Below are 24,699 nucleotides of genomic sequence, written 5' to 3'. Positions count from 1 at the left end.
CATACAAACAAGATAAAGAAAGAAAATGTATTTATTACATATATTTTCTGCATTTTTCATGAGAGCATCTTTGAGTGTGCTTTTGATTTTATTTCATTTTCTTTAGGGGTGAATTCAGGTTGATTGGGACACATTTTCCTAGTCATCTTAATGGCAAAATGTGTCCCAATCAACCTGAATTGACCATTTATTTGTCCTGCTGACCTGTGTTGATATGGTTAATGGCTTCATTACGCCGGTCTATTCCAACAGCCTCCCACTGATTGGTGCTGTCCAGATAATGAGCGGCAATGACAGGTAGAGTCATTAAGATCATGTTTGACTCTGCATCGGCTCTGGGCTGGACAATAAGGCGACCCATGAAGTCTCCACTGATGGCCTGCTCGACTGTCTGAGAGATCTCTTCACCTGGAAGGAGGAAAGAGCAGGCTGAGAATTCATTTTTTTATTATTTGTGTCAGGATGGAATATTTATGCAACATTTTGACACTGTTTGGTTTTGTATCTGCACAATTTCAAATTCTTTAAGTTTAACGCAGGATACACAGCGTTTTTGATCATTTTCCCAAAAATACATACATTTTTTATTCTAGCTTCATGCATTCTTTTTTTTTTTTTTTTGTCAAAGACTACATCCAGATTGGATTCAGTACAATGATCAAAACACAGATGGAGTAGATCGAGTCCATCAACACCCCTAAAGCTTCACAGTCCTGTAGCTCATCCTGGGTTTACATTTCATTCAGTAACATTAGGCAGTTTTGATTTATATGCTGTTTCATGTTGATGATCATATTATTTTAAATATGCACATGATATGAGATTGCATGTTTCTGCATGTGTTTTGATCTAGAGATTCTGTACTCTTTCAGAAGATGTGTAATAGCGTGCCCTACCGTATAACACACTGTTAGACCTTACCAGGTTTTTTTACAGTAAAATACTGGCAACACTGTTGCCAGTAATATACTGTTAATTGTACAGTTATTTACTGTAATCTACAGTATGTTACTGTAAAAATGCACTAAAACTCGAGTTAACTAATTTCACTTGCAGAAGCCGACTGCCTTAAATTGACCAACTTTCATTTAAATGTATTAACTAAAATTTATAATGCATTAATAGTGTGAGCAAAGCAAGGTTATAATCGTTAACGAAAACTAACGAAAAAACGAAAACTAGTCGTTAACTGAAATAAAAATAAAAACAAGGCATTACAAAAAAACGATAACTAACTAAAACTGTAATGTGTGTTTGGCAAAACTAACTAAAATAAAATAAAATTATAGAGTAAATGTCCTTAGTTTTCGTCTTTGTCAAGGTCTTTCATTTTTTAACGCGATTTAAAACACGCAGCGTATTCGTTCAGCTGCATTTCCTTTCCCTGCTCTCCCTCCGTCTCTGTCACTCATGCGTCTCTCACATGCGCGCGCACACACACACACACACACACACACAGCCCCTCCCCTCCGTGCACACCGCGTCTCCATGAGATCGAGTGTTCGGTCGACGTTGAAAGCAAGTTCGCTAAAGGTTAGTATCTCTATCTCGTGAACACCTTACAATCACACATTAAAAAGTGGTATCAAAATATTTTAAATTCTGAATATAATTTTGTCAGTGTGTTAATGTCGACCCGAGAAGCGATTGCGCCTTTTTTAGAAAGTTAACTAGTCGCAAGTTTGAGGTAAAATGCACTTTTTGGTTGTGGTTGTCGATGTCAAAACACTATATAAGCTTTGATTCAAATATTAAATAATGTTATGTCATTTTTTTACTTTTACACTTAATGTTTGCTGCTTCAATCCAGATGAGTAGGCTATTGACTGTAGGGAAAGTGGGGTGAGTTGTGCCAGTTTTTACTCAAAGTGACTTTAAAGTGAGGCCATGGCAGTAATTCCTTCAACTTAACGATGTACATATATTTCAGGATGTGGTGCATCCCTGAGAACAATAACTTTGGATCTGAAATAAATTGTTTCAGAAATATAGCTTTTGGGGAAAAAGTGGTCTCATGGCACAACTTGCCCCTGGTGTGGGGGAAGTTGTGCCTTTAGGGGAATACATTGGGGTAAATTGTGCCAGTGATTTCTGAAGTAAAACAGAACATTTTAATGTTATGAACTGTAATGCTATATGAAAGCAAAACAAATTCAATACAAAATTACTCATTTAAGGTTTATTTAGATATTGTCACCCTGGAATACCATAGCATGCGTTTTTCCTACTATGGTCAATTGCATAGGGATTTTGTATTGAACATAACTCTGGATCACAGTGTCATAGAGACAAGGGGGTGGGCTCATTTTACTCAGACGACCAATCAGTCTCTCAGGATCATTGTGAAGCTATCAAGCTATGCCCTAGCAACCATTTAGAGCACCATAGCAACACAATATATGATATTTGTGAATTATTTCAGGCAAAAAGGCTTTGGCAATAGATGCCTGTTGACATAGCGCTGTCAGTCAATTATGTAACATATAAGAATAAAGTGACTAGGCTAATTTCTAAACATACTATTGTGACATAGGCCACTTAAAAACGGAATAAAACTTCTCTTTAATAACATAGTGCAAACTCAAAACTGAAATCAGTGTTAGCTAAATTAAACAAATAGCAGGCAGGCCTAAGTCAAACAATGATGAGGCATGCCCATCTCCTCACTTCTCAAGATTATCCCCTGTGAGTATGTAGGTCTAGGTGGTCTGGATCTGGCACAACTTAACCCAGGCCCACAAGTTTGAAAAACTAGCATGATCCAGCAGTTAAGAGCTAACATCATGCTAACTGTATAGACTCATTGTGTAGCCTACTAAAGCACTAAAACATGTGTGAAATGTTTTCAAACTTGTCTATAATTGTTCAGAAACTACAATCAAAAAACCTTAATCATAGAAATTTTACTTTGAAATGTGCTTAACTCTCATGCCATGTGTCTCTCTTCTTTGGAGGATGAGTAAAAGTGATTGCTTTTCAAAATTATGTGGTCACATGACCAATTTCTTCTATGGTTTTCCAGAAACAAGGGTTGGAACTACTTCCCCCCTGGCACAAATCACCCCACTCTCCCCATAGGGTAAATTTAGTATAGGGTGTGGAAATCGTACAGCTGTGGTATTTGTATAGGGTGAGAATTCTGTATAGAAGATGTGTAGATTTTTGGTACGGCGTGTGGATTTTGTAAGAGGTAAAGGAATTTCAATGGGGTGTGAATTTTTTTCTAAAATTGTATTATGTTTTTATTATTACACAATACTTTTTCTGACTTTTTTGAATCTTGCCCCTGACAAATAACCCAAATTACAAAAAAAGACTAAAACTAACACTAAAACTAATAAAATCTAAACTAAAACTAAGCATTTTCAAAAAATAAAAACTAAACTAAACTAGCAAACCCACTTTAAAAACTAATTAAAACTAAACTGAATTTGAAAACAAAAAGTCAAAACGAAATAAAAATAAAAACTAATGAAAAATGCAAAACTATAATAACCCTGGAGCAAAGTAATACTGTGAACTTCTTTCATTTGAAACCAGTAAAAAAACTATTGAACATAAAAAGATTTCCCCTGGACCAGCAACTACACAGTCACCACCTGTTAAATAAAGCAACATGCAGCAAATCATCAATGCTTGTAGAACTTCTCCTGGGGCCCGTTCTTCGTACATTGCTTATTACATCCGAGATCAAATGACACATCCAAGATGATATCATCGTGCGAATCATGATCTGGCTAACTCGGTTCTTCGAACACACTTGTTGTTATCTGAGATAATTGCGCGTTCATGCGCTGGTTAAAAGGGGATATGTATCGAAACATTGATCAGCAACGCTGCTATTGGCTGTTCAGCGTGGCCAAAGAGTGCGCACAGTTTTTCTCCTCAGCAGAGCAAGAACTAATAGTCGAAGTTTATTCGGAATTTTAATGTTTAATCAAAACGCCAGGGAACACCTCAAAGTCTGCAAAAGCCAGGAGAGAGGGCTGGCAAAAAGTAGCAGACAATTTAAATCCGTTAGAAGTGGCAATTTTAGATGTTTTTATCACTTATTAGCCTATATATTTGTATTTTAATAATTGCATAATTACTTTGTGCATTGTAATGTCAGTCACCATACTAGAACATGGGAACAAATAAAAGTGAAGTACAAAAATATTCTACATAATGGTATTTTTTTGTTAAATTATAGTCTCTTTTATAAAAGGCACTGTTAAATAAATGGTTGTCTGTTTATAAAAGCAACCAAGAAAAAGGCTGAGAAAAAAAAATCAAAAGATCTTAGTAGCCTACACTGTAAAATAATTTTTGCTGCATTAAATTAAGGCTGTATAGTCATTTCAACTGTTAAATCTTGAGTAATGATGAATTGCTTTGACTTGTGAAAGTGAAAACTGATAAACTTATGTTAATGTAAAAATATTTTGCCATGAGTTATTGATCACATTTTTCCCCAGTTCATTGTAATGACATTGTGTTTTCCTCTTTTGTGCACTTTTACATAATACACCAACACTTGTATCTGTTCCCAAGAAAGTGGTGGCTGAAATATGTGCAGTAAGTGGACATTTTCTAACTTTCCAAAGGAAAGAAAGTATAAGACTTTGTAATGTCCATTTGTTTCCATTGCACTGGACAGTGAATAAACCCTCTCAGATAACTGTCATATGGAGGAACTCGCCTACCTGTAAGTGCATAAATAACTTTACTTAATATATACTTGTATGCTTTATGGCTGCAATATAAGTTGCAAGATTCCACATCTACAGAAAGGCCTACAGAAGAGTCTGCACAGACAGAGAAGACATAGGCCTACAGGTGGGCAGTGTATAGCCAACTTTTCCTTTTTATTTGTTGCATGAGGCATGTGTCTAATATCTATTGTTGCAGGCACTTGACCACTGGCTTTTCTTTACAAAGAACAATTGAAATAAAACTCAAGGAACTAAGCATATGTGTCTTTTATTAAACATTTAATGAAAAGTGTTTTTTTTAGGGGGCAATGTTGTGTAATATGGCACATGCAACAATGTCACAGGCCCTGTCAGGTGTGCAACCCTCAGACTTTTCAGACACTGAAATCTTCCCTTTAGTTAGCCAAAGTTAATTTCATTGTGTGCCCTTGTGTGTCCTGGCTAGCTGCATTGTAACTGGTTTGGGTCAGGGAATGGGGTCATAAAACACCTGTCTGCAGGAACATGTCATAATCACCTATGAAGAAATGCAGTTCTGTTAGGATCAGCATAAGTGTATGTAATACAGTGAGCTTGATATTTAATTGTGGAACTTTTCTTACCACTTTCAAATAATGTGCATAAATGTGAATCTCTGAAAATTATTAAGTCATGCACAGATCCTGTCCATTTTGCTTTCACATTTGTGATATGGAAGATTTTAGTCAACTGCCTTTTTTTTTTTTTGGATATAATATTACTAATCTGGAATATTAAGAATCACAATAGTAACTGAGCTGCACATTTACATTGTGAACCCCATTTCTGTTCACATAATCCCCTTCATTGAGGCCTTGATGGCAGTCTATGGTAACTTAGCCTATAGTATATGGTACCAATCACGTTAGTGAAGCCTGAGTGACATATCTGTAATCGGCATGGTCACGATAACCAAATCGGGACTTCCCGTATCAGCTCCGCTTATGAAGCCAGGATCTAATCCTGTTAACATGAAATAAGCCTGCTCCCGAGCAGGTTTAAGTTTGCGCACATGTTGCTATGACAGCAAGTCCAGGATGAGCGTCGAAGAACCAAACAATCCAAGATCATGCCAAATCATCAACAATCAAATCAAGCTAAATGAGTTAGCGACGTACGAAGAACGGACCCCAGGACTGAAGCACAGGCTCTACTCTTCAGCACAATGGTGACCCAAAAAACAATATTTTACAGTAAACTACTGGCAACAGTGTTGCCAGTATAAACCTGTTTTATAATTTACAGTTTATTACTGTTAAAATACATTTTGTGGGTGTGTTTTTTTATCTTTCACTGTTAACCCTTTCAACCCCACAGGAAAATCCACACTACAAAGAGTAAAAGTAACATTGAGATAGTGTTGCAGTGAGATAATTAAGAGAATATGTAAGTGATTGTTGAGCATTAGTGATGAACACCTGCTGTTAGAACAGAAAATAGAGAAACACAAGAACTACAACTGACTTCCAGCCATTACACATTATTACACTTATTATTAACCAGTATGACTTTATTTCTGTCATACATCTACAGAAGTTGTTATTGAGATGTTTAATTGAAAATGTTTGGTTTGAAGTTACCATTATAGAGATCAGTGCTTGCTTTAGTTGGGATGCTGATGCTAAAACATTATTGTTACTTTTACTGCTTGAGCTGTGTTTACAGATCACACTAGTGCACACACACAGTTTATGAATGATTACAGTTATAATGATTATGATGACAAAATCATTATATAGCCTGTTCATTAACTAAGGAATTCATTCTCACTCCTTCAGAGTTTAATCCTCAATCAAAAGTGTTACATTAGCACCACTGTGAAACCACAGCAATACATTACAGTAACTCTTTTTTTTTTTTTAACACATCATGCATAACCAGAAAAACAGATCTACACTGTCTTGAACACAGAGATATCACAATTTAGCACATGAATCTCAACAATGGTGACAAAATATTATTTATTTTTATTCATGCAGCAGTGCATGCTGGGAGTTTTATACTATCCTGGAACCCAGCATGCATTGCGACATGAAACTTTTGATTGTCGCCATTGTTGAGATTCATGTGCTGATTGTTGATGTCTGTGTGTGTCTGAGTCAAGCAGGAGTTAAAAATGTTTTAAAGCACTATATGATTATGATATTCTTCAGAAGACCTGATTACAGAAATATTGATTTCATGTTGTAGATTCACAGATACTTTCAAAATATGAAATACCCATTAATTCAAATAACATACACGGGAAAGATCAGAGAATCAGACAGGTCCAGGATAATTGTGACATCATCACAAAATCCCCAAAACATCTGATCAAGTTCCTCTTGACTTTTTCTTCAAGCCAGAGAGAGATGAATGGTAAAAAGTCAAGGGTCGAGAGTCCAACTAAAGCGAATACTGATCTCCATTATGGTGACAACAAACTTTATTATTAACTAAATCTCTGTTAATTCTCAACAAGAACTTTTGTACATGTATGAAAGAAATAATCGTAAACTGTTTTCACACTCAGTGTTGCTGGAAGTCAGTTGTAGTTTTTCTGTTTCTCTTTTTTCTGTTCTTGTTTCTCTGTCCTTCAGTGATTCTGCTTATCAGGTGTTCATCAGTGTCTCAATTCACTCACTTCTTTTCATTCACTCTGTCAAGGGGACTATATTAGTGAACTAATGTAGGGAATAGTGAATGAGTGTATAGGGTGTGATTGGGAAAACAGCCTCTGAGTGTTGACTTTGAGCACTGTTAATTCACAGTATATTCCTGTAGGCTAGTTTTGTTTTCTACGATATATTACTGTTTTAATGGAAAATGGTATGATATTGTCAGAATGTGGCCTTTTTTTACAGCAAGGGTTAACAGTGCAGTGAAAACACGGAAAGCTGGAAATTTCACCCTTTATAGGGAGTTTGATTGACAGGCAATCTGCTTGAGAACCAGTTTGATGTGACCCAGATACGCCCCATTTGACCTTTCCCACTGCCAGTACTGAGTCATATGTGCCATAGTTGGCCCAGATAAGGCCCGGATATGTATGCTATCTGGGATTCTGCTGCTGCATTTCGCGCGCGCGCACACACACACACACACACACACACACACACACACAACGCGCACATATCACGTGATGATCGCGCGTACAGAATCTTTCTGTAGTGCAGTAATGTATTGTAAACTCTGTTCTGTGATTTATCAATAAAATAGCTTAGAAACTAAAAACTGTCCTGCCATATATTTCTTGGTTACTAAAACCCACAGCTTCAGTATTAGTGGAGAGACGCTGCCAGGTCAAATTAATTCACACGCAATGACTCTCTCTCACACTAATGCATTCATTTATATGTAATCTTTATCTATATCTGATTTAGAAGGAGCAGAAATCTGTGATAAACATAATAATCCAAAAAGACAAAAGAACTGATAAAAATAAGCTGTTATGCAGGAGCGTCATATGCCATAGCTGATCTGTTCATCAATGACGTCATCAGCGACTAGTCGACTCGACTTTCATCACATAAATGTCGACTTTAAAAAGTCTGAAGTCGTTCAACCCCAATTACAAACCAGTCCCAGCATTAAGTACTGAGGAACAATCTTCATACAAGTGCTAAAACTCCCGGAGGAATAGATGGATGTTGCACATTCATGAAAACATATTTTTCCTTACCAGTAATTGAGATGTAGGTGTAAGCAGGTGTGTCTGGAACCCGATCAGCTGGTGTTTCAGCTTTAATAACTATAGGTGTTTCCCCTGTTCCATTTGGGATGAGAAACAAAGACAAAGAGGAAGATGGAGGAAGAGTAATGAGTTGGTAAAATTTTGTACGCTTCTGGTGAGTAAGAGTAGGAGTAACTACAAAAGTGTAGGAGTTCATTCTGGTCTCTTGATTAACTCGAACTATAATGATATTTAGAAAAGTTTTTTTTTTTTTTTTTTCCATTGGCTGGAAGTATAATGTGTGTAATGTTGTATAATAGAAGTATAACACAGTAATGTAATTGTATGGTTCACAGTAAATCTCACCATTCTTAACAGGATTGAGCTCCACGTTTAGTCTATGTAATGGAATCAGCACACCCTCAGACTGAGAGAGAGAGAGAGAGAGAGAGAGAGAGAGAGAGAGAGAGAGAGAGAGAGAGAGAGAGAGAGAGAGAGAGAGAGAGAGAGAGAGAGAGAGAGAGAGAGAGAGAGAGAGAGAGAGAGAGAGAGAGAGAGAGAGAGAGAGAGAGAGAGAGAGAGAGAGAGAGAGAGAGAGAGAGAGAGAGAGAGAGAGAAAAAACATCTATTGATTATTATATTAATGAATGACCTAATCAAAATTGACAGAAATCCCATCAGACGTACCACCACCTTCAGGGTCTTTCTCACTCCATCCTCATACCCAGATATTGAAGCTTTCACCTCAATATCATGATGTCCCAGTGTCATGGGAATAATCACATATGAAACCGCTATGCTGGAGTCTTTGTCAATGGTTACTGTTGTTCTGTATTTGCCTTTCTTACTGGCAGAGCTGCAAACATTTTCTGTCTCCATAAACTCCACACGCACCTGTGAAAAGTAATACACAAATCACTTCAATATCTAGAGGAAACTTCATCCAAAGTAAATGCATTTCATCTGAACATGAAATGTGTGATGACAGAGGATATTTCTAATATTTCTATGATTTGACTCCAGCAGAAATAGTTTTTATGATGAACATTATTTTTTTAATATCAAATCATATATACCACCTTCTGCTTCTTTGGTGTGTAGTTGTGAATAATGGCCTTGATTTCCAGTTGTTCACCGCGCACAGCTGAATAAGGGATCTTGAGGTCAATGAAAAATGGTTTAAAAACTACAATCTCCTCAGGTTCTGCCACACAGATGCCTTTGAGGAGGAACACAGACACACAGAAGGGTTTAAAGCAGCAGCTCCTGGATGATGATGATGATTTTCAGACCATGTATCCTGTGTTTGCAGCTTCATCTTACCAAGTGTTGGTGACAGACTGACAGCCAAGATCTGCCAGGTAGTAATAGAGTCTTTCAGGTAGATCACTTTATCTCTGACTGGTGCTGGACTGAGATATGAGGAAAATTTTAATGGTTGTTTACTATCAGACTCTCTCTCTCTCACACACACACACACACACACACACACACAAACTCTCTCTCACACACACACACACACACACACACACACACACACACACACACACACACACACACACACACACACACACACACAACTCTCTCACACACACACACACACACACACACACACACACACACACACACACACACACACACACACACACACACACACTATGAACGATGCTCAACTGACGGCTTTTGTCTAAAAGTCTCCTACTCACCAATTCTCACATAGATCAATCTCTTCCCAAAGCCAACTCTCAGGGAACTGAGTACGTGACACGATCTCATCAGAGTCTGTATAATATTCATCATCACCTGTTGTAACAGATAAAAATGTGACAGAATATACATTTTAGAGCAAAAGGACAAACAATCAAGTCAAGTAAAAATGTATCAGGGTTCAGCCTTGATTGGTGAGAGCCCTATCGTATTTGCACTGTTTAATCAATTATTTATTTTCTGAAAGTTTCTCAGGGGAATGCCATACATTTGTGAGAGAAAGCAAAAGCATTTTCATATTTTTTTTTCTTCCTCATATTTTTTTCCATTAGGGCAGGGGTGGGCAACTTCGGTCCTGGAGGGCCACTGTCCTACAGAGTTTAGCTTCAACACTAATCAAACACACCTGAACAAGCTAATCAAGGTCCTCAGGATTACTAGAAAATTACAGGCAGGTGATTTTTTCAGGGTTGGAGCTAAACTCTGTAGGACAGTGGCCCTCCAGGACCGAAGTTGCCCACCCCTGCATTAGGGGCTCTGTAGACATCATAGCTGGATCAATATGTTCTGATAATCCTCAAGATTATGTTCTACTTCTACACAGTAAATTCCCCGGTGTTAAATTTAACACCGCTCGGTGTTCATATGGGAACCACCAGCAGGGTGTTAAAAGTAACACTGAAGCAGTGTTAGAGTTAATTAGATAATTAAGTGTTTAATTGAGCGATGATTGAGCATTGAAGACACCTGATGATAACGAGCAGAATCACTGAAGAAAAGAGAAACACAAGAACTACAGCTGACTTCAAACAGTCTAAGATGAAATCAACTGAAGATAAAAGAAGACATTAAATCTGTGAAGATCTCAGCAGAGGAGGATTAAACAACTCCACAAACAGCATTACCAGCTTCACTTATTACCAACTAGTTATTGACAATTAATAGAGGTGTAGATGTTGATGTTTTATTGGAAATAATATGTTTTAGTAAATTCACCATTATGGTGATCAGTGTTTGCTTTAGTTGGGCAGTTTGACTCTTGGCTTTGCTATGCAAGTTTGTGGTCTTTGTGACAGTGTTTACCAAAACACATAATTTTGTTACAAAGTATGACAGAAACAAAGATGATCAAGTGATGTAGTTTTAACCATCATGAAATAGAACAATTCACTAATCTCATAAATTGGCAAAAATGGCATTTGGTATTAAAAGATTACTTTTTCACCAATGATAATTTCTTGCCACTGAACAGACAATCTGAATTTTTTTTTTTTTTTTTTTTTTTTTGAACATTGTGGAGCAAATTATTTAAGACACACACAGACATCAAGAATTAGCATATGAATCTCAATAATGGTGACATGCTTCCTGCAGCAATGCATGCTGGGAGCCACCATATTATAAAACTAATGGCTCCCAGCATGCATTGCAGCATGAAGCATGTAACCATTGTTGTGATTCATAAGCTGATTCTTGATGTCAGTGTGTGTGTGTGTGTGTGTGTGTGTGTGTGTGTGTGTGTGTGTGTGTGTGTGTTCGGTTTATTTTCTCGCAATGTATTTAAAAGTAAAAATTCAGAATGTTTGATCTTTGAAAAAAAAATATTGATGGTAAAAATCTGGTGATAACAAGTTACTTCTTTTGGTCAGTTATGACATTTGTCAAACTTTTTCTTAATGATGATGATGATGAAATATACATCATATATTAGTTTATGGTTTTTTACGTAACACATGATGTGTTTCAGTAAACACTGTTACAAAGACAACAATTAACATAACATTTTTTATAAATTGTCAAACCACCCAACTAGAGGGAACACTGATCACCATAATGGTGACCAAACATTTTCATCTAAAATTTGTTCATTCCCAAAAATAACTTCTGTAGATGAATGACAGAAATAAGGTAATTTGTAATAAGAGCGATTTCATGTCTTTTCAGTTGATTTCATCTACAGCTGTGTCACGAAGTCAGTTGTAGTTCTTTTGTTTCTCTTTTCTTCAGTGATTCTGCTTGTTATCATCAGGTGTCTTCAATAATCGAACAATTATCACTCAATTAATTATTTAATTATCTGATTAACTTTAACACTGCTTCAGCGTTACTTTTAACACCCTGCTGGTGGTTCCCATATGAACACCGAGCGGTGTTAATTTAACACCGGGGAATTTACTGTGTATGTTAACTTTTCCAATACAGGGTTCATTCAAGCCACAGTGACAAATAAACAACATATTTAACAGCAGAGATGAACTTTAAAAACATGTTTAATCTTTAAAAGGGTTGAATCATAAGAGCAGATTCTCACCCGGTGATCTCCGTCTTCTCTTTGAAAGGAAGGGACACTCCGGCGCTAGAGGGAATTTAATTAGAATGAAATTAGCATATGGCAATCTAATGTGTGAGAGGGAATTCACTACAATTGAACTTGGTGCAGTGCTTTTCTAGCGCCGATTATACCAACTTAAATGAATAAACATAATAGAATGGAGACATTCATAAATCTGTAGAAAGTGATTTCAATTGTATGTTCATGGAAACTGCCCCTATGGATTCATTTTAGTGAAAAATAAAATAAAATATACTGGTATTTTTATTAAAATTGAAGAAATTACAAATATACATATATACTTGTTCTGGTGTTGGTTCCTCCTGCGGTGCTGGACTCAAACATCAGACCTGCATCACTGAAAACCCCCATACTGTCCCTTCCTCCTCCTGCCGTACAGCCGGTGTCATGCTTCTCTATGACGTCCCAGATCTAAAGCAGGAAATATTTAATTTATTTCCCAGTGGGCATTTGATGTCAATTTAACATCAATATGACATCACATTGATGTCAAAATTGCGTCACGAAATAGGTCAAAAATGAAAGTCATATTGACGTCAAAGTGTTGATGTCAATTTGATGTCAAGATTTTGACCTCTGCTGATGTCATTTTGCCAAACAAAAAGGTGAAACGCATGACCGTACACTTATTACCAGCTTCACTTAAAACTAACCAGATTTACTTTATATAATTTCAATTTTAATGAAATCATTTAAATTGTACATTTTAAAGTCACCATGATGGTGGTTAGCGTTTGCTTTAGTTGTGCTCTTGACCCTTCACTCTTTAATATAAATTTTTCTCTGGCTGCTATAATTGTGTGTTTATAAAGCACGTGTTGTAGATAAAAAAGCCATGAGATCAGGTGATATTGGCTGTTTATTGATGATGATCATATCAGTTCTCAGATGATAACATCTGCCTTCAGAAGGCAGATGTTAGTTCTGCCTTCAACCCCATCGTCCCATCACTGCTCCAGACCAAACTGACCCAGCTCTCTGTCCTGTTCATGCAGGTCATGCTGTTCTTTGTCCCTGAGAAGCCAAAAGGCCTTCATTTACAATCTAAATGACCTCCTGCTTCCCTCAGGAGGGGGCCTGGGACCCTACTATACGACACCCTGTATTCCTTGACTAAAACTCTTTCTCGTGCCCCAGGTGTCTGTTTGTTCTTTCATGTCCCTTCAGCTGTTAGAAACCTTCACAGAAACACATGACTAAATGAGATTAACAGTTTTGGAAAACAAAATACATATAAGAAATAATGAATTTCCACCACAATAGAAAAAGGAATTTCAAAAAACCAAAATCGGACCGTTATTTGATTTTGGTTTTGTCATTTTTCGTTTTTGGATTCAGAACCAAAAACGGGAGAACGGCTCTTTTTTTACCGTTTCTTTGTTTCTGGTTTGAAACGACAAACGAAAAAGAGGTGGTTTCTCGTTATTTTGTTTTGTGTTTCAAACGAAAAAACAAACTATCAAAACGTACACGGACCCTATTTCTTGACGTAATTTTGACTTCAAGGTGCCCGCTGGGTAGCTAAATTACAAGCTGTTGAGATGTTGAAGAAGGTCCTTCACCTGAGTCTGAGTGAGTCTGTTCTTGTTAAGGTCATGCACAGCCTTGTCAACCACCACCAGCCCAACTCTAGCTCCAGGATCTCCAGTTATCTGCAGCCTGACCAGATCTCCTGTGTCATAGGGATTCATCTTGTTCTTCACCTGAAGCTTGAGCTGTTAAAACGAGAGACACTGAATCAGATCTAGTTGATTAGCATGTCAATCATTTCTTGTGATGGTTGACCCACCGTTCCCATGCACGTGTCCTTCACGTCGACCCAGACTGAATCAGACACCACCTCAGACGAGCCCACATGGTAATAAGCCACAAAGCGGAAGGACGGCACCATGTCTTTGGTTACAGGTAGAGACAGAGACACTAGAGATTGTCCTCTTCTCTTGAACCTGTCTGCTTTAACAATCTGACCTTTACTTAAGATCTGAAAATGAGACAGATGAATTAACAGTATTTATGATATTCATATGATTTCAAACACAAGCTGTGGACAAAATACAATTTATACATTTGTGGTGCAGCTGAATATGAAATAACTAATCTTTACCATGTATGTGTAATCTTGATCTTTGTCTCCTGGACTTTGTCCTGTGTTTAGATAGACTTTCATTTGATCACCGATCTGAAGCTCTGCAGCACAAATGCTGATGTGCAGGTAATTCTTGGAGTCTCCTTTGGGAATGTAAGCGAGAGCCGTCATCGTCTTCACTGCCTGCTGGTTGTCACTTAATTGTGGATCTTTGGTTTTTGCCTGAAAAGAACAAATACACTGTGTTCTGATGTGCTGTGTACACTGTTAGACCTTACCAGGTTTTTTTTTACAGTAAAATAATAATATGGGAATATGTAAGTGATTGTTGAGCATTAGTGATGAACACCTGCTGTTAGAACAGAAAATAGAGAAACACAAGAACTACAACTGACTTCCAGCCATTACACATTATTACACTTATTATTAACCAGTATGACTTTATTTCTGTCATACATCTACAGAAGTTGTTATTGAGATGTTTAATTGAAAATGTTTGGTTTGAAGTTACCATTATAGAGATCAGTGCTTGCTTTAGTTGGGATGCTGATGCTAAAACATAAGTTACTCCTTTGCTGCTTGAGCTGTGTTTTTGCAAGGCACACTTATGCACACATATATCACATGTATGCGGAAGAAGTACGAGAGGACCTGGCTTATGGAAGTTAAATATAAGTTTGTTAAAAGATCCTAAAGTGGTCCAAAAATTGAAAGGAATGTTAAATCAATGGAAATCTCTGCAAGAATTATATGATTCAGTGGGTGATTGGTGGCAGGATCTGAAAATTAGAGTGAAGAAGTTTTTTATGAAGGAAAGTAAGAATTTTACATCAAAAAACAATTATCGTTTCAAGAAATGTCAGAAAGATTTACAAATCTTGTACACTATGTCCCACTCGGGATTTAAGGTAGCAGATGATATTGTAAAACTTAAGAGAGAAATGGCTAACATAATGGCTTATAAGAACAAGAGTTACATCATAAGGAGTAGAGTTCAACATTTCGAATCTAATGAAAAATGTTCAAGATATTTTTTTAGGAAACTTATTAGCTCTCAAAGTTTGGATTCCTTAAAAGTCCAAGAAGATCAAGTAATAACGGGAACGCACAATATAGTATCCCATGTTTTTTCCTTTTATAAGAACTTATATAGTTCCAAAAATAGGGGGAATGATGATATTGTTGACTTTCTTTCTCAGACGGTGGAAAGTACTCAAGGAGACTTTGGAATTGGTGAGGTACACCTATGTGTGGATGACTTAACAAGAGCAGTACAGAGTATGAGCAATAATAAGTGCCCTGGAGCGGATGGGCTACCTAAGGAATTTTATATAACTTTTTGGGAAGATTTAAAGGACTCCTTGTTGATGATGTTTATGGAGAGTTTACGCATAGGAAAACTTCCATCCTCCTTAAGAGAAGGAGTTATTTCCTTGATGTTTAAAAAAGGTGATAAACAAGAGATTAAAAATTGGCGCCCCTTGACCTTGTTAGGAGTAGATGTTAAAATTCTTTCCAAGGCACTCTTTTTTAAACTCCAGCCCGATATGCCTAAGTTTATTGGTAATGACCAAACATGTTGTATCAAGGGGCGATCTCTACAAGATAATTTGGCATTGGCAAGAGATATTTATCTGTTTGCACAAGACCGCAAACTATCTCTGGCAATTTTGGGACTTGATCTCGAAAAAGCCTTTGACAGTATAGACCATCGTTATCTACATATACTGCTGGGGCGCTTGCGCCTCAGTCCATCTTTTTGTGCATGGATCAACCTCCTATATACCAACTGCCAAAGTAGAGTATTGGTTAACAACTATTTGTCAGACCCCTTTGATATTTGTTCAGGTGTACGACAGGGCTGTAGCTTGTCTCCATTACTATTTGTTTTGGCAGTTGAGCCACTAGCTAGGGCACTCAGGCAGAATCCCGAAATCAAAGGTTTTCCAATCCCAGGTAGCTCAGGCAGAGAAGCTAAGGTCTCACTTTATATGGATGACCTCACTCTCTTTCTTACTGACAACAACTCTATAACGAAAACGCTGCAAATCTGCGATAGGTTTACCTTGGCTACTGGGGCTAGAATTAATAAAACAAAGACAGAAGTTTTGTACTCTTTCTGGAAAGAACCCAAATTAAATCTGGGGTTTAAAAATCAGGAAGAATCTATTAAGATTTTGGGACTGTTTTTTGGTAAAGATATGGATAAGAGAAATTGGGATGTGAGACTTGATAAGATAAGATGGAAACTAAAACAATGGGAGGAGCGAGATCTTACGTTGAGAGGGAAAGTGTTGGTAATAAATGCCGAGATTTTGGCCTCTCTTACCTTTTTGGCCTCAACCTTTCCAGCACCGATACATTTTATAAGATCTATCAGGAAGATCCTATTTAGTTTTTTTTGGAGCTCACAACACGAAAAAATGAGACGAGAGATACTGTATAAGCCATTAGATAAAGGAGGGCTAGCAGTACCAGAATTGGGAACTAAACTGGAGTCTATGTTCTTGATGCCCATTCTAAAAGCCTGTTTGTCGGAGAACCCGGGAATTTTGTGGCATTGTTTCGCCAAGCTTTGGGTAGGTCAACAGGTAGCTAACGCCTGGAAAATAAGACTTCCACAAAATACTCCTCATGCTGAATATAGGCCCAAAATATATGATAGAGTGTTATCCTTTTTATGGAAAGTGAAAGTCTCTCATATTCCTTGTGAGAAAATAAATCGTGTAATTATTCAAGGTATGTTATGCCCAGGATTAGAGAGGATCACCCCAGTGGGAAAATTAATTGAATATGATTGTATTACAGTTTGGAAGAATGTAAACAATGGGTTTTTGTTCAACTCTCACAAAGATATTGCTTGGCAAGTAGTTCATCAATGCTTACCTACTCGGGTGTTTCTAGAAAAAAGGAGATGTACAAAGAGTCCACAATGTCCTAAGTTTAAATGTGGAGAAGACGAGTCTATCAGTCATTTATTTTGGTCTTGTAAATATGCTAGAGATGTCTGGTCCTTGGTACAAGAATGGATGGCTGAATTGTACAGAGTACCAACTGAATTGGACCTTTTGTATGGTGAGTTGAAAAGTGTGGACTCTGATGAATGGATTAGATGGTGGACAGTTATTAATGTCATTAAAGAAGGGATATGGAAGGCAAGGAATATTTCTTGTTTTAAAGGATATGACATACCAGCGGAAATAGTAGTTTCTTCAAGCCTTGTTGCTATCCGGGACTATGTGTTAAGAGACAGGAAAACCCTCTCTTTTACGGAAATACTTAAGAAATGGAAATGTCCGATGAACTCTCAGATTCTCTTTTACTTTTGGGATGAAATGGAGGAATGAACTTCTGAAGGTCATTGATTCTATCCTTGTTTGCCCCTTGTCCCATTTATGATGTTATAATTAAGTATTGTGTGATTGTCTATATTAATATTTTAACAATACTTTGGAAAAAAATATAAAAAAATTTTAAAAAGGAAAAAATTAGAAAATATAAAAAATAAGAGAATAAAAAAGGGGGGGACACTTATGCACACACGCAGTTTATGAGAGATAAGCAGGAGTTAAAAATGTTTTAAAGCACTATATGATTATGATATTATTCAATAGACCTGATTACAGAAAATTTGATTTTATGTTGTAGATTTACAGATATATGCTAAATATGAAATACCCATTCAAAGAATATATACAGGAGAGATCAGAGAATCAGACATGTCCAGGATGCTTGTGACATCATCACAAAAGCCAAACACACCAGATCATCTTCCTCTTGGCTTTTTCTTGCCATAACAAATGTGTTTTATAAACTCACTTTTACAGCAGCCAGAGAGAAATTAATAGTAAGAAGTCAAGGGAAAAGTGACCAACTAAAGCAAATACTGATCATGGTATTTGTACAAATACCATCATGGTGACAACAAACTTTATTATTAACTAAATCTCTGTTAATTCTCAACAAGAACTTTTGTACATGTATGAAAGAAATAATCGTAAACTGTTTTCACACTCAGTGTCGTTGGAAGTCAGTTGTAGTTAGGGCTGGGCGATTTAAATCGCGATATTGTTATGCGCATCTCGTCAGTAAAGCCGGTTCCTTGATTAGTAGTAAATCTCCATCACCTGCTTCAGATGGAGCGGCATTTAGGGCTGAGGAGATAATTAAGTGATTAATTTAGTGATGATTGAGCATTATTGAAGACACCTGATGTTAACAAGCAGAATCACTGAAGAAGAAAATCACAAATTGTAAGTTACCATTAAGGTGATGGGTGTTTGCTTTAGTTGGGCTCTAGACCATTATATGTTTACTTTAATATTTACTGTTGTTTGTCTGCTGTTATTGATTTCTAACAGGTAAATGAACAAAGTAAAATGTTATCTTATAGTGTTGGTTATGTTTTGACATAATCATGCTGTGATCTGAAAAAGGAAACTTATTGAGATAGTTTGGTTTAATAGTATTGGGCGATACTGCAAATTTCGGCATCGATCCGATACCAAGTAAATACAGGGCCAATACCAATACCAATACTTTTTCATTTTAAAAGCATGCACTTGAACTTGTATGCACTTTCCTGCACTGTAAAAAAGAATACATTGATTTTATTCATATCTAATTAATAAAAATGAGGCAACAGATTACAAGCAATATTATTAATTAAATTTAACAAATTAGAATTGAGTAATAATTAATCAAATGAATTCCTTAAAAGTTAACCATTTAAAATGAGTAAAATGTACAAAATATCTTTTATTGCCAACATTGAAGACACCTGGTGTTAACAAGCAGAATCACTGAAGGAGAAAACCATAATTAAAGTCACCATTGTGGAGATCAGTGTGTGTTTTAGTTGGGCTCTTGACCCTTAAATCTTTTACTTTAAGTTTTGTTTGGCTGCTGTACATGAGTTATAACAGCCAGATGAACAAAGAGAAAAGATGATCTGATGGTGTTGGTTGTGTTTTAACATAATCATTATTTCACAAGAATAGACCTGAATCACTGAACTCATATAGAGTCCAATTTATGAGTTAAGTTAACTTTATTAATTACAGCAGTATAATATTTTTAGCCTTTTCAATGAAATCCAAATGATCAAATCAATAATAAAAAATAAATAAATATATGTTTGTTAGTTTGTTTGTTTTTTTGGCACAAACACACATCAAGATTTTGCATATGAATCTCAGCAATGGTGACGAACAGATCACCTCTGAACATAAGCTCATTATTTATTCATGCAGCAATGCATGATGGGAGCCATGAATGAGTTTTGATTGGTGGCACCCAGAATGCACTGCAACATGCTTTATAAATGTCACCATTGTTGAGATTCACAGGCTGATTATTGATGTCTGTGTGTCTCCTTTTTATGTAAGAGAAACTTTTTTGAAATTATTTGCCTTACATTGTAAAAGTTAAAAATATTATGCCGTACAAGGCCAGTGCTGCTATAATTAAAATAGTTCACCTAACTCATAAATTGGACTCTATGAGTTCAGTGATTCAGGTCAAATGATTGTGAAATAATGATTATGTTAAAACACAACCAATGCCATTACATCACATTTCTCTTTGTTCATCTGGCTGTTATAACTCATGTACAGCAGCCAAACAAAACTTATAGTTAATGAGTTAAGGGTCAAGAGCCCAACTAAAACACACACTGATCTCCACAATGGTGACTTTAATTATGGTTTTCTCTAGGGCTGGGCGATTTAAATCGCGATATTGTTATGCGCATCTCGTCAGTAAAGCTGGTTCCTTGATTTAGTAGTAAATCACCATCACCTGCTTTCAGATGGAGCGGTATTTAGGGCTGAGGAGATAATTAAGTGATTAATTTAGTGGTGATTGATCATTATTGAAGACACCTGATGTTAACAAGCAGAATCACTGAAGAAGAAAAGCACAAATTGTAAGTTACCATTAAGGTGATGGGTGTTTGCTTTAGTTGGGCTCTAGACCATTATATGTTTACTTTAATATTTACTGTTGTTTTTCTGCTGTTATTGATTTATAACAGTTAAATGAACAAAGTAAAATGTTATCTTATAGTGTTGGTTATGTTTTGACATAATCATACTGTGATCTGAAAAGTGAAACATATTAAGATAGTTTGGTTTAACTTGTTAGCAGCAGTTTTGTGATTCTTCAGCCTCTGATTATCAGGACTTTACTTATAATTCAAAATATTTAATAAACATTGCTCTAATCAAAAAGATGTTCAGACATCAATAATCAGCCTGTGAATCTCAACAATGGTGGTGACAATAATAAAGCATGTTGCAGTGGCTGCTACCAATCACAACTCATTAATGGCTCCCATCATGCATTGCGGTATGAATAAATTATGATCTGAATTGTCTATGTAATTTACTTTTCCTCATTGAATATTCTGCTCCTCACCATTGTTGAGATGCATAGACTGAATCTTGACATCTGTGTGTGCCTAAAATAATGATTTTTTTTAAACAAGTTTTAAGAAATCATTTATATCAAAAATTCTGGCCATTTATTCAGATTCACAGTTATGCTGTAACCAACAACATAAATCGAAGTCAGAAAGAAGGATCTTAATGAGCTCAGTGATCAAGTTCAAATGATGATTGTCATAATATAACCAACAAAGATCACTTTTTTTTCTTTGTTCAACTCGCAGTTTTAACTCAGATACAACCACCAAACAAAATCTAAAGTATACATGAAAGGGTCAGAGCCCAACTAAAGCAACTACCCATCACAATAATGGTAACTTACAATTTGCGATTTTCTCCTTCAGCGATTCTGCTTGTTAACATCAGGTGTCTTCAATAATGCTCAATCATCACTAAATTAATCACTTAGTTATCTCATTAACGTAAACACTCTTGAGTGTGGACTCATACACTCCCAGGAGTGTTAATTTAACACTGGAGGTTTTGCTGTATACAAAGAGCCGTAGTTAACTGACAAGCTGAGCCATATCGCATTAAATATCGCTGGCGATACGTCCGCGATATTGATGTGATTTGGCTCAGCTTGTCAGTTAACTACGGCTCTTTGTAGTAAATGCCGCTTCATCTGAAAGCAGGTGATGGCGATTTACTACTAAGGAACCGGCATTACTGATGAGATGCGCATAACAATATCGCGATTTAAATCGCCCAGCCCTAGTTTTCTCCTTCAGTGATTCTGCTTGTTAACATCAGGTTTCTTCAATGTTGGCAATAAAATATATTTTGTAAATTTTACTCATTTTAAATGGTTACCTTTAAAGGAATTCATTTGATTAATTATTACTCAATTCTAATTTGTTAAATTTAATTAATAATATTGCTTGTAATCTGTTGCCTCATTTTTATTAATTAGATATCAATAAAATCAATGTATTCTTTTTTACAGTGTGTGCTAGAGCAGTGTGTCATGATTTATGAGGTGAATGCATCATTAATATGCTAAATCTGAACGTTTTCATGACTACTAAATATTTTGTGATTTGTGCTCTCAACTCGCCTGTAATTATTATTAGTCTGACTTTTACAAAACTACCCTAATTATAGTAAAAGTGCTATTGTACACTAGCCTACTGTTCAAAAGTTTGGGGTCTGTAAGATTTTTAATTCTCTTCTGCATTTATTTGATCAAAAATACAGTAAAAACTGTAATATTACAATTTAACATAGGCTATCTGTTTGCTATGTCATACTAAACTGTAATTTATTCAAGTGATCAAAGCTGAATTTTCGGCATCATTACTCCAGTCATGATGATAATTCATTTTAATATGCTGATTTACAGCTCAGGAAACATTTCTTATTATTATTGATGTTGAAAACAGTTTCATATTTTTTTTGGAAACCATGATGCAGAATTATTTGATGAACCAAGTTGAAAGAACAGCATTTATATGAAGTAGATTTTTAACAGTGAAAAACCCTTGACTGTCACTTTTGATCAATTTAATGCATCGATCCTTGTTGAATAAAAATATTAATTTCATTAAAAAAATCTTACTGACGTCAACATTTTGAACCGTTATATACACTTTTGCTTTGTTTATTGCAAAATAACTCCCGATTGTTTCTCTGCCATCTAAGCATTGTAAGCAAGGCTTGGTTTCCCAAACGCACTGGGCCTGTGAGCTCAGCGAAGCACCAGCATCGAACGCTCTCTGTGATTGATTGGTTTCGTCTTGTATCCAGATGACTAGGAGAAAAAGTTCTATCCTACACAATTATCTGCTAACATTCGCTTATTTTTCCACTTAGAAGCTTATTTTACGCACTGAATTGCGTGCTAAATTAATACAAATTACTGGCAAAAAAAACACATTTGGATCGATATTTTTATGTGAGGATCGATCCTTTTCGATACACGTCAGTATCGATAGTATCGATACTTCAGGATCGATCCGCCCACATCTATGGTTTAACTTGTTAGCTGCAGTTTAGTGATTCTTCAGCCTATGATTATCAGTACTTTACTTATAATTCAAAATATTTAATAAACATTGTTCTGATCAAAAGACATTCAGATAAATTTATTTAAAACACAGACATCAATAATCAGCCTGTGAAGCTCAACAATGGTGACAATAATAAAGCATGTTGCAGTGGCTGCCACCAATCACAACTCATTAATGGCTCCCATCATGCATTGCGGTATGAATAAATTATGATCTGAATTGTCTATGTAATTTACTTTTCCTAATTGAATATTCTGCTCCTCACCATTGTTGAGATGCATAGACTGAATCTTGACATCTATGTGTGACTAAAAGAAAGTGTTTTTTTTTTAAACAACTTTTAAGAAATCGTTTATATTATATGAAAAATGGGCATTTATGCAGATTCACTAACCAACAACATAAATCGAAGTCAGAAAGAAGGATTTTGATGAGTTCAGTGATCAAGTTCAAATGATGATTGTCATAACATAACCAACACCATCAGATCACTTTTTTCTTTGTTCAACTGGTGATTATAATTCAGAAACAACAGACAAACAAAATCTAAAGTTAATAATATATGGGTCAAGAGCCCAACTAAAGCAACCATTGATCGTCATAACGGTAACTTACAATTTGTGATTTTCTCCTTCAGTGATTCTGCTTGTTAACATCAGGTGTCTTCAATAATGTTCAATCATCACTATATTAATCACTTAATTATCTCATTAACTTCAACACTCTTGAGTGTGGACTCATACACTCCCAGGAGTGTTAATTTAACACTGGAGTTTTTGCTGTGTACAAAGAGCCGTAGTTAACTGACAAGCTGAGCCATATCGCATTAATTATCGCTGGCTATACGTCCGCGATATTAATGCGATATGGCTCAGCTTGTCAGTTAACTACGGCTCTGTGTAGTAAATGCCGCTCCATCTGAAAGCAGGTGATGGCGATTTACTACTAATCAAGGAACCGGCTTTACTGACGAGATGCGCATAACAATATCGCGATTTAAATCGCCCAGCCCTAGTTGTAGTTTTTGTGTTTCTCTTTTTTTCTGTTCTTGTTTCTCTGTCCTTCAGTGATTCTGCTTATCAGGTGTTCATCAGTGTCTCAATTCACTCACTTCTTTTCATTCACTCTGTCAAGTGGACTATATTAGTGAACTAATGTAGGGAATTAGCGAATGAGGGTATAGGGTGTGATTGGGAAAACAGCCTCTGAGTGTCGACTTTGAGCACTGTTAATTCACAGTATATTCCTGTAGGCTATTTTTGTTTTCTACGGTATATTACTGTTTTAATGGAAAATGGTATGATATTGTCAGAATTTTGCCTTTTTTTACAGTAAGGGTTAACAGTGTAGTTTATACTCCAATGCTTGTTCAACATACACTGTTAGACCTTATCAGGTTTTTTTTACAGTAAAATACTGGCAACACTGTTGCCAGTAATTTACTGTTAATTGTGCAGTTATTTACTGTAATCTACAGTATGTTACTGTAAAATGCACTAAAACTCGAGTTAAAGGAGAACTCCGGTCAATTTTAACATTGAGCTAATTTTTTTGTACATTTGGAGTGCTGTCAGTACAGAGAACAACGACAAAAATCGGTGTTGCCTACACCTTATTATCCTCTTTTTAAAATTTGCACCCTGTTGACTTCAATGGGGCAAGTTTTAAACCTGCTTTTAGCCTCTTAACATCCTTGATGTGTCATTACAAGTGCACAGCCAATGTGAGTGATTC

General features: G+C 36.2%; 1 protein-coding gene across 3 annotated transcripts in view; it reads right to left on the bottom strand.

Annotated features, from left to right (window-relative positions):
- LOC311283377 (complement C3-like) overlaps nt 1–24,699 on the bottom strand; it is a 345,048-nt gene that overhangs the window by 183,269 nt on the left and 137,080 nt on the right. For 2 of the 3 annotated variants that reach the window (XM_084397733.1, XM_084397734.1), the window contains exons 12-23: nt 14,529–14,732; nt 14,214–14,405; nt 13,987–14,139; nt 12,706–12,835; nt 12,383–12,427; nt 10,071–10,167; nt 9,688–9,776; nt 9,444–9,583; nt 9,052–9,258; nt 8,731–8,791; nt 8,374–8,457; nt 205–408 (exon numbers count right to left, since the gene is read on the bottom strand). The exons of the other annotated variant lie outside the window; for it this stretch is intronic. In XM_084397733.1, coding sequence (XP_084253859.1) covers nt 205–408; nt 8,374–8,457; nt 8,731–8,791; nt 9,052–9,258; nt 9,444–9,583; nt 9,688–9,776; nt 10,071–10,167; nt 12,383–12,427; nt 12,706–12,835; nt 13,987–14,139; nt 14,214–14,405; nt 14,529–14,732 — 1,606 coding nt within the window. The remainder of the gene's footprint in view (nt 1–204; nt 409–8,373; nt 8,458–8,730; nt 8,792–9,051; nt 9,259–9,443; nt 9,584–9,687; nt 9,777–10,070; nt 10,168–12,382; nt 12,428–12,705; nt 12,836–13,986; nt 14,140–14,213; nt 14,406–14,528; nt 14,733–24,699) is intronic. 3 annotated transcript variants of the gene reach the window in all.

Source organism: Rutilus rutilus, assembly GCF_951802725.1.
Source record: "Rutilus rutilus genome assembly, chromosome: 2".
Lineage (NCBI taxonomy): Eukaryota > Metazoa > Chordata > Actinopteri > Cypriniformes > Leuciscidae > Rutilus > Rutilus rutilus.
The sequence above is the reverse complement of the archived record's forward strand: the minus strand, read 5'-3'. Positions and strand labels throughout refer to the sequence as shown.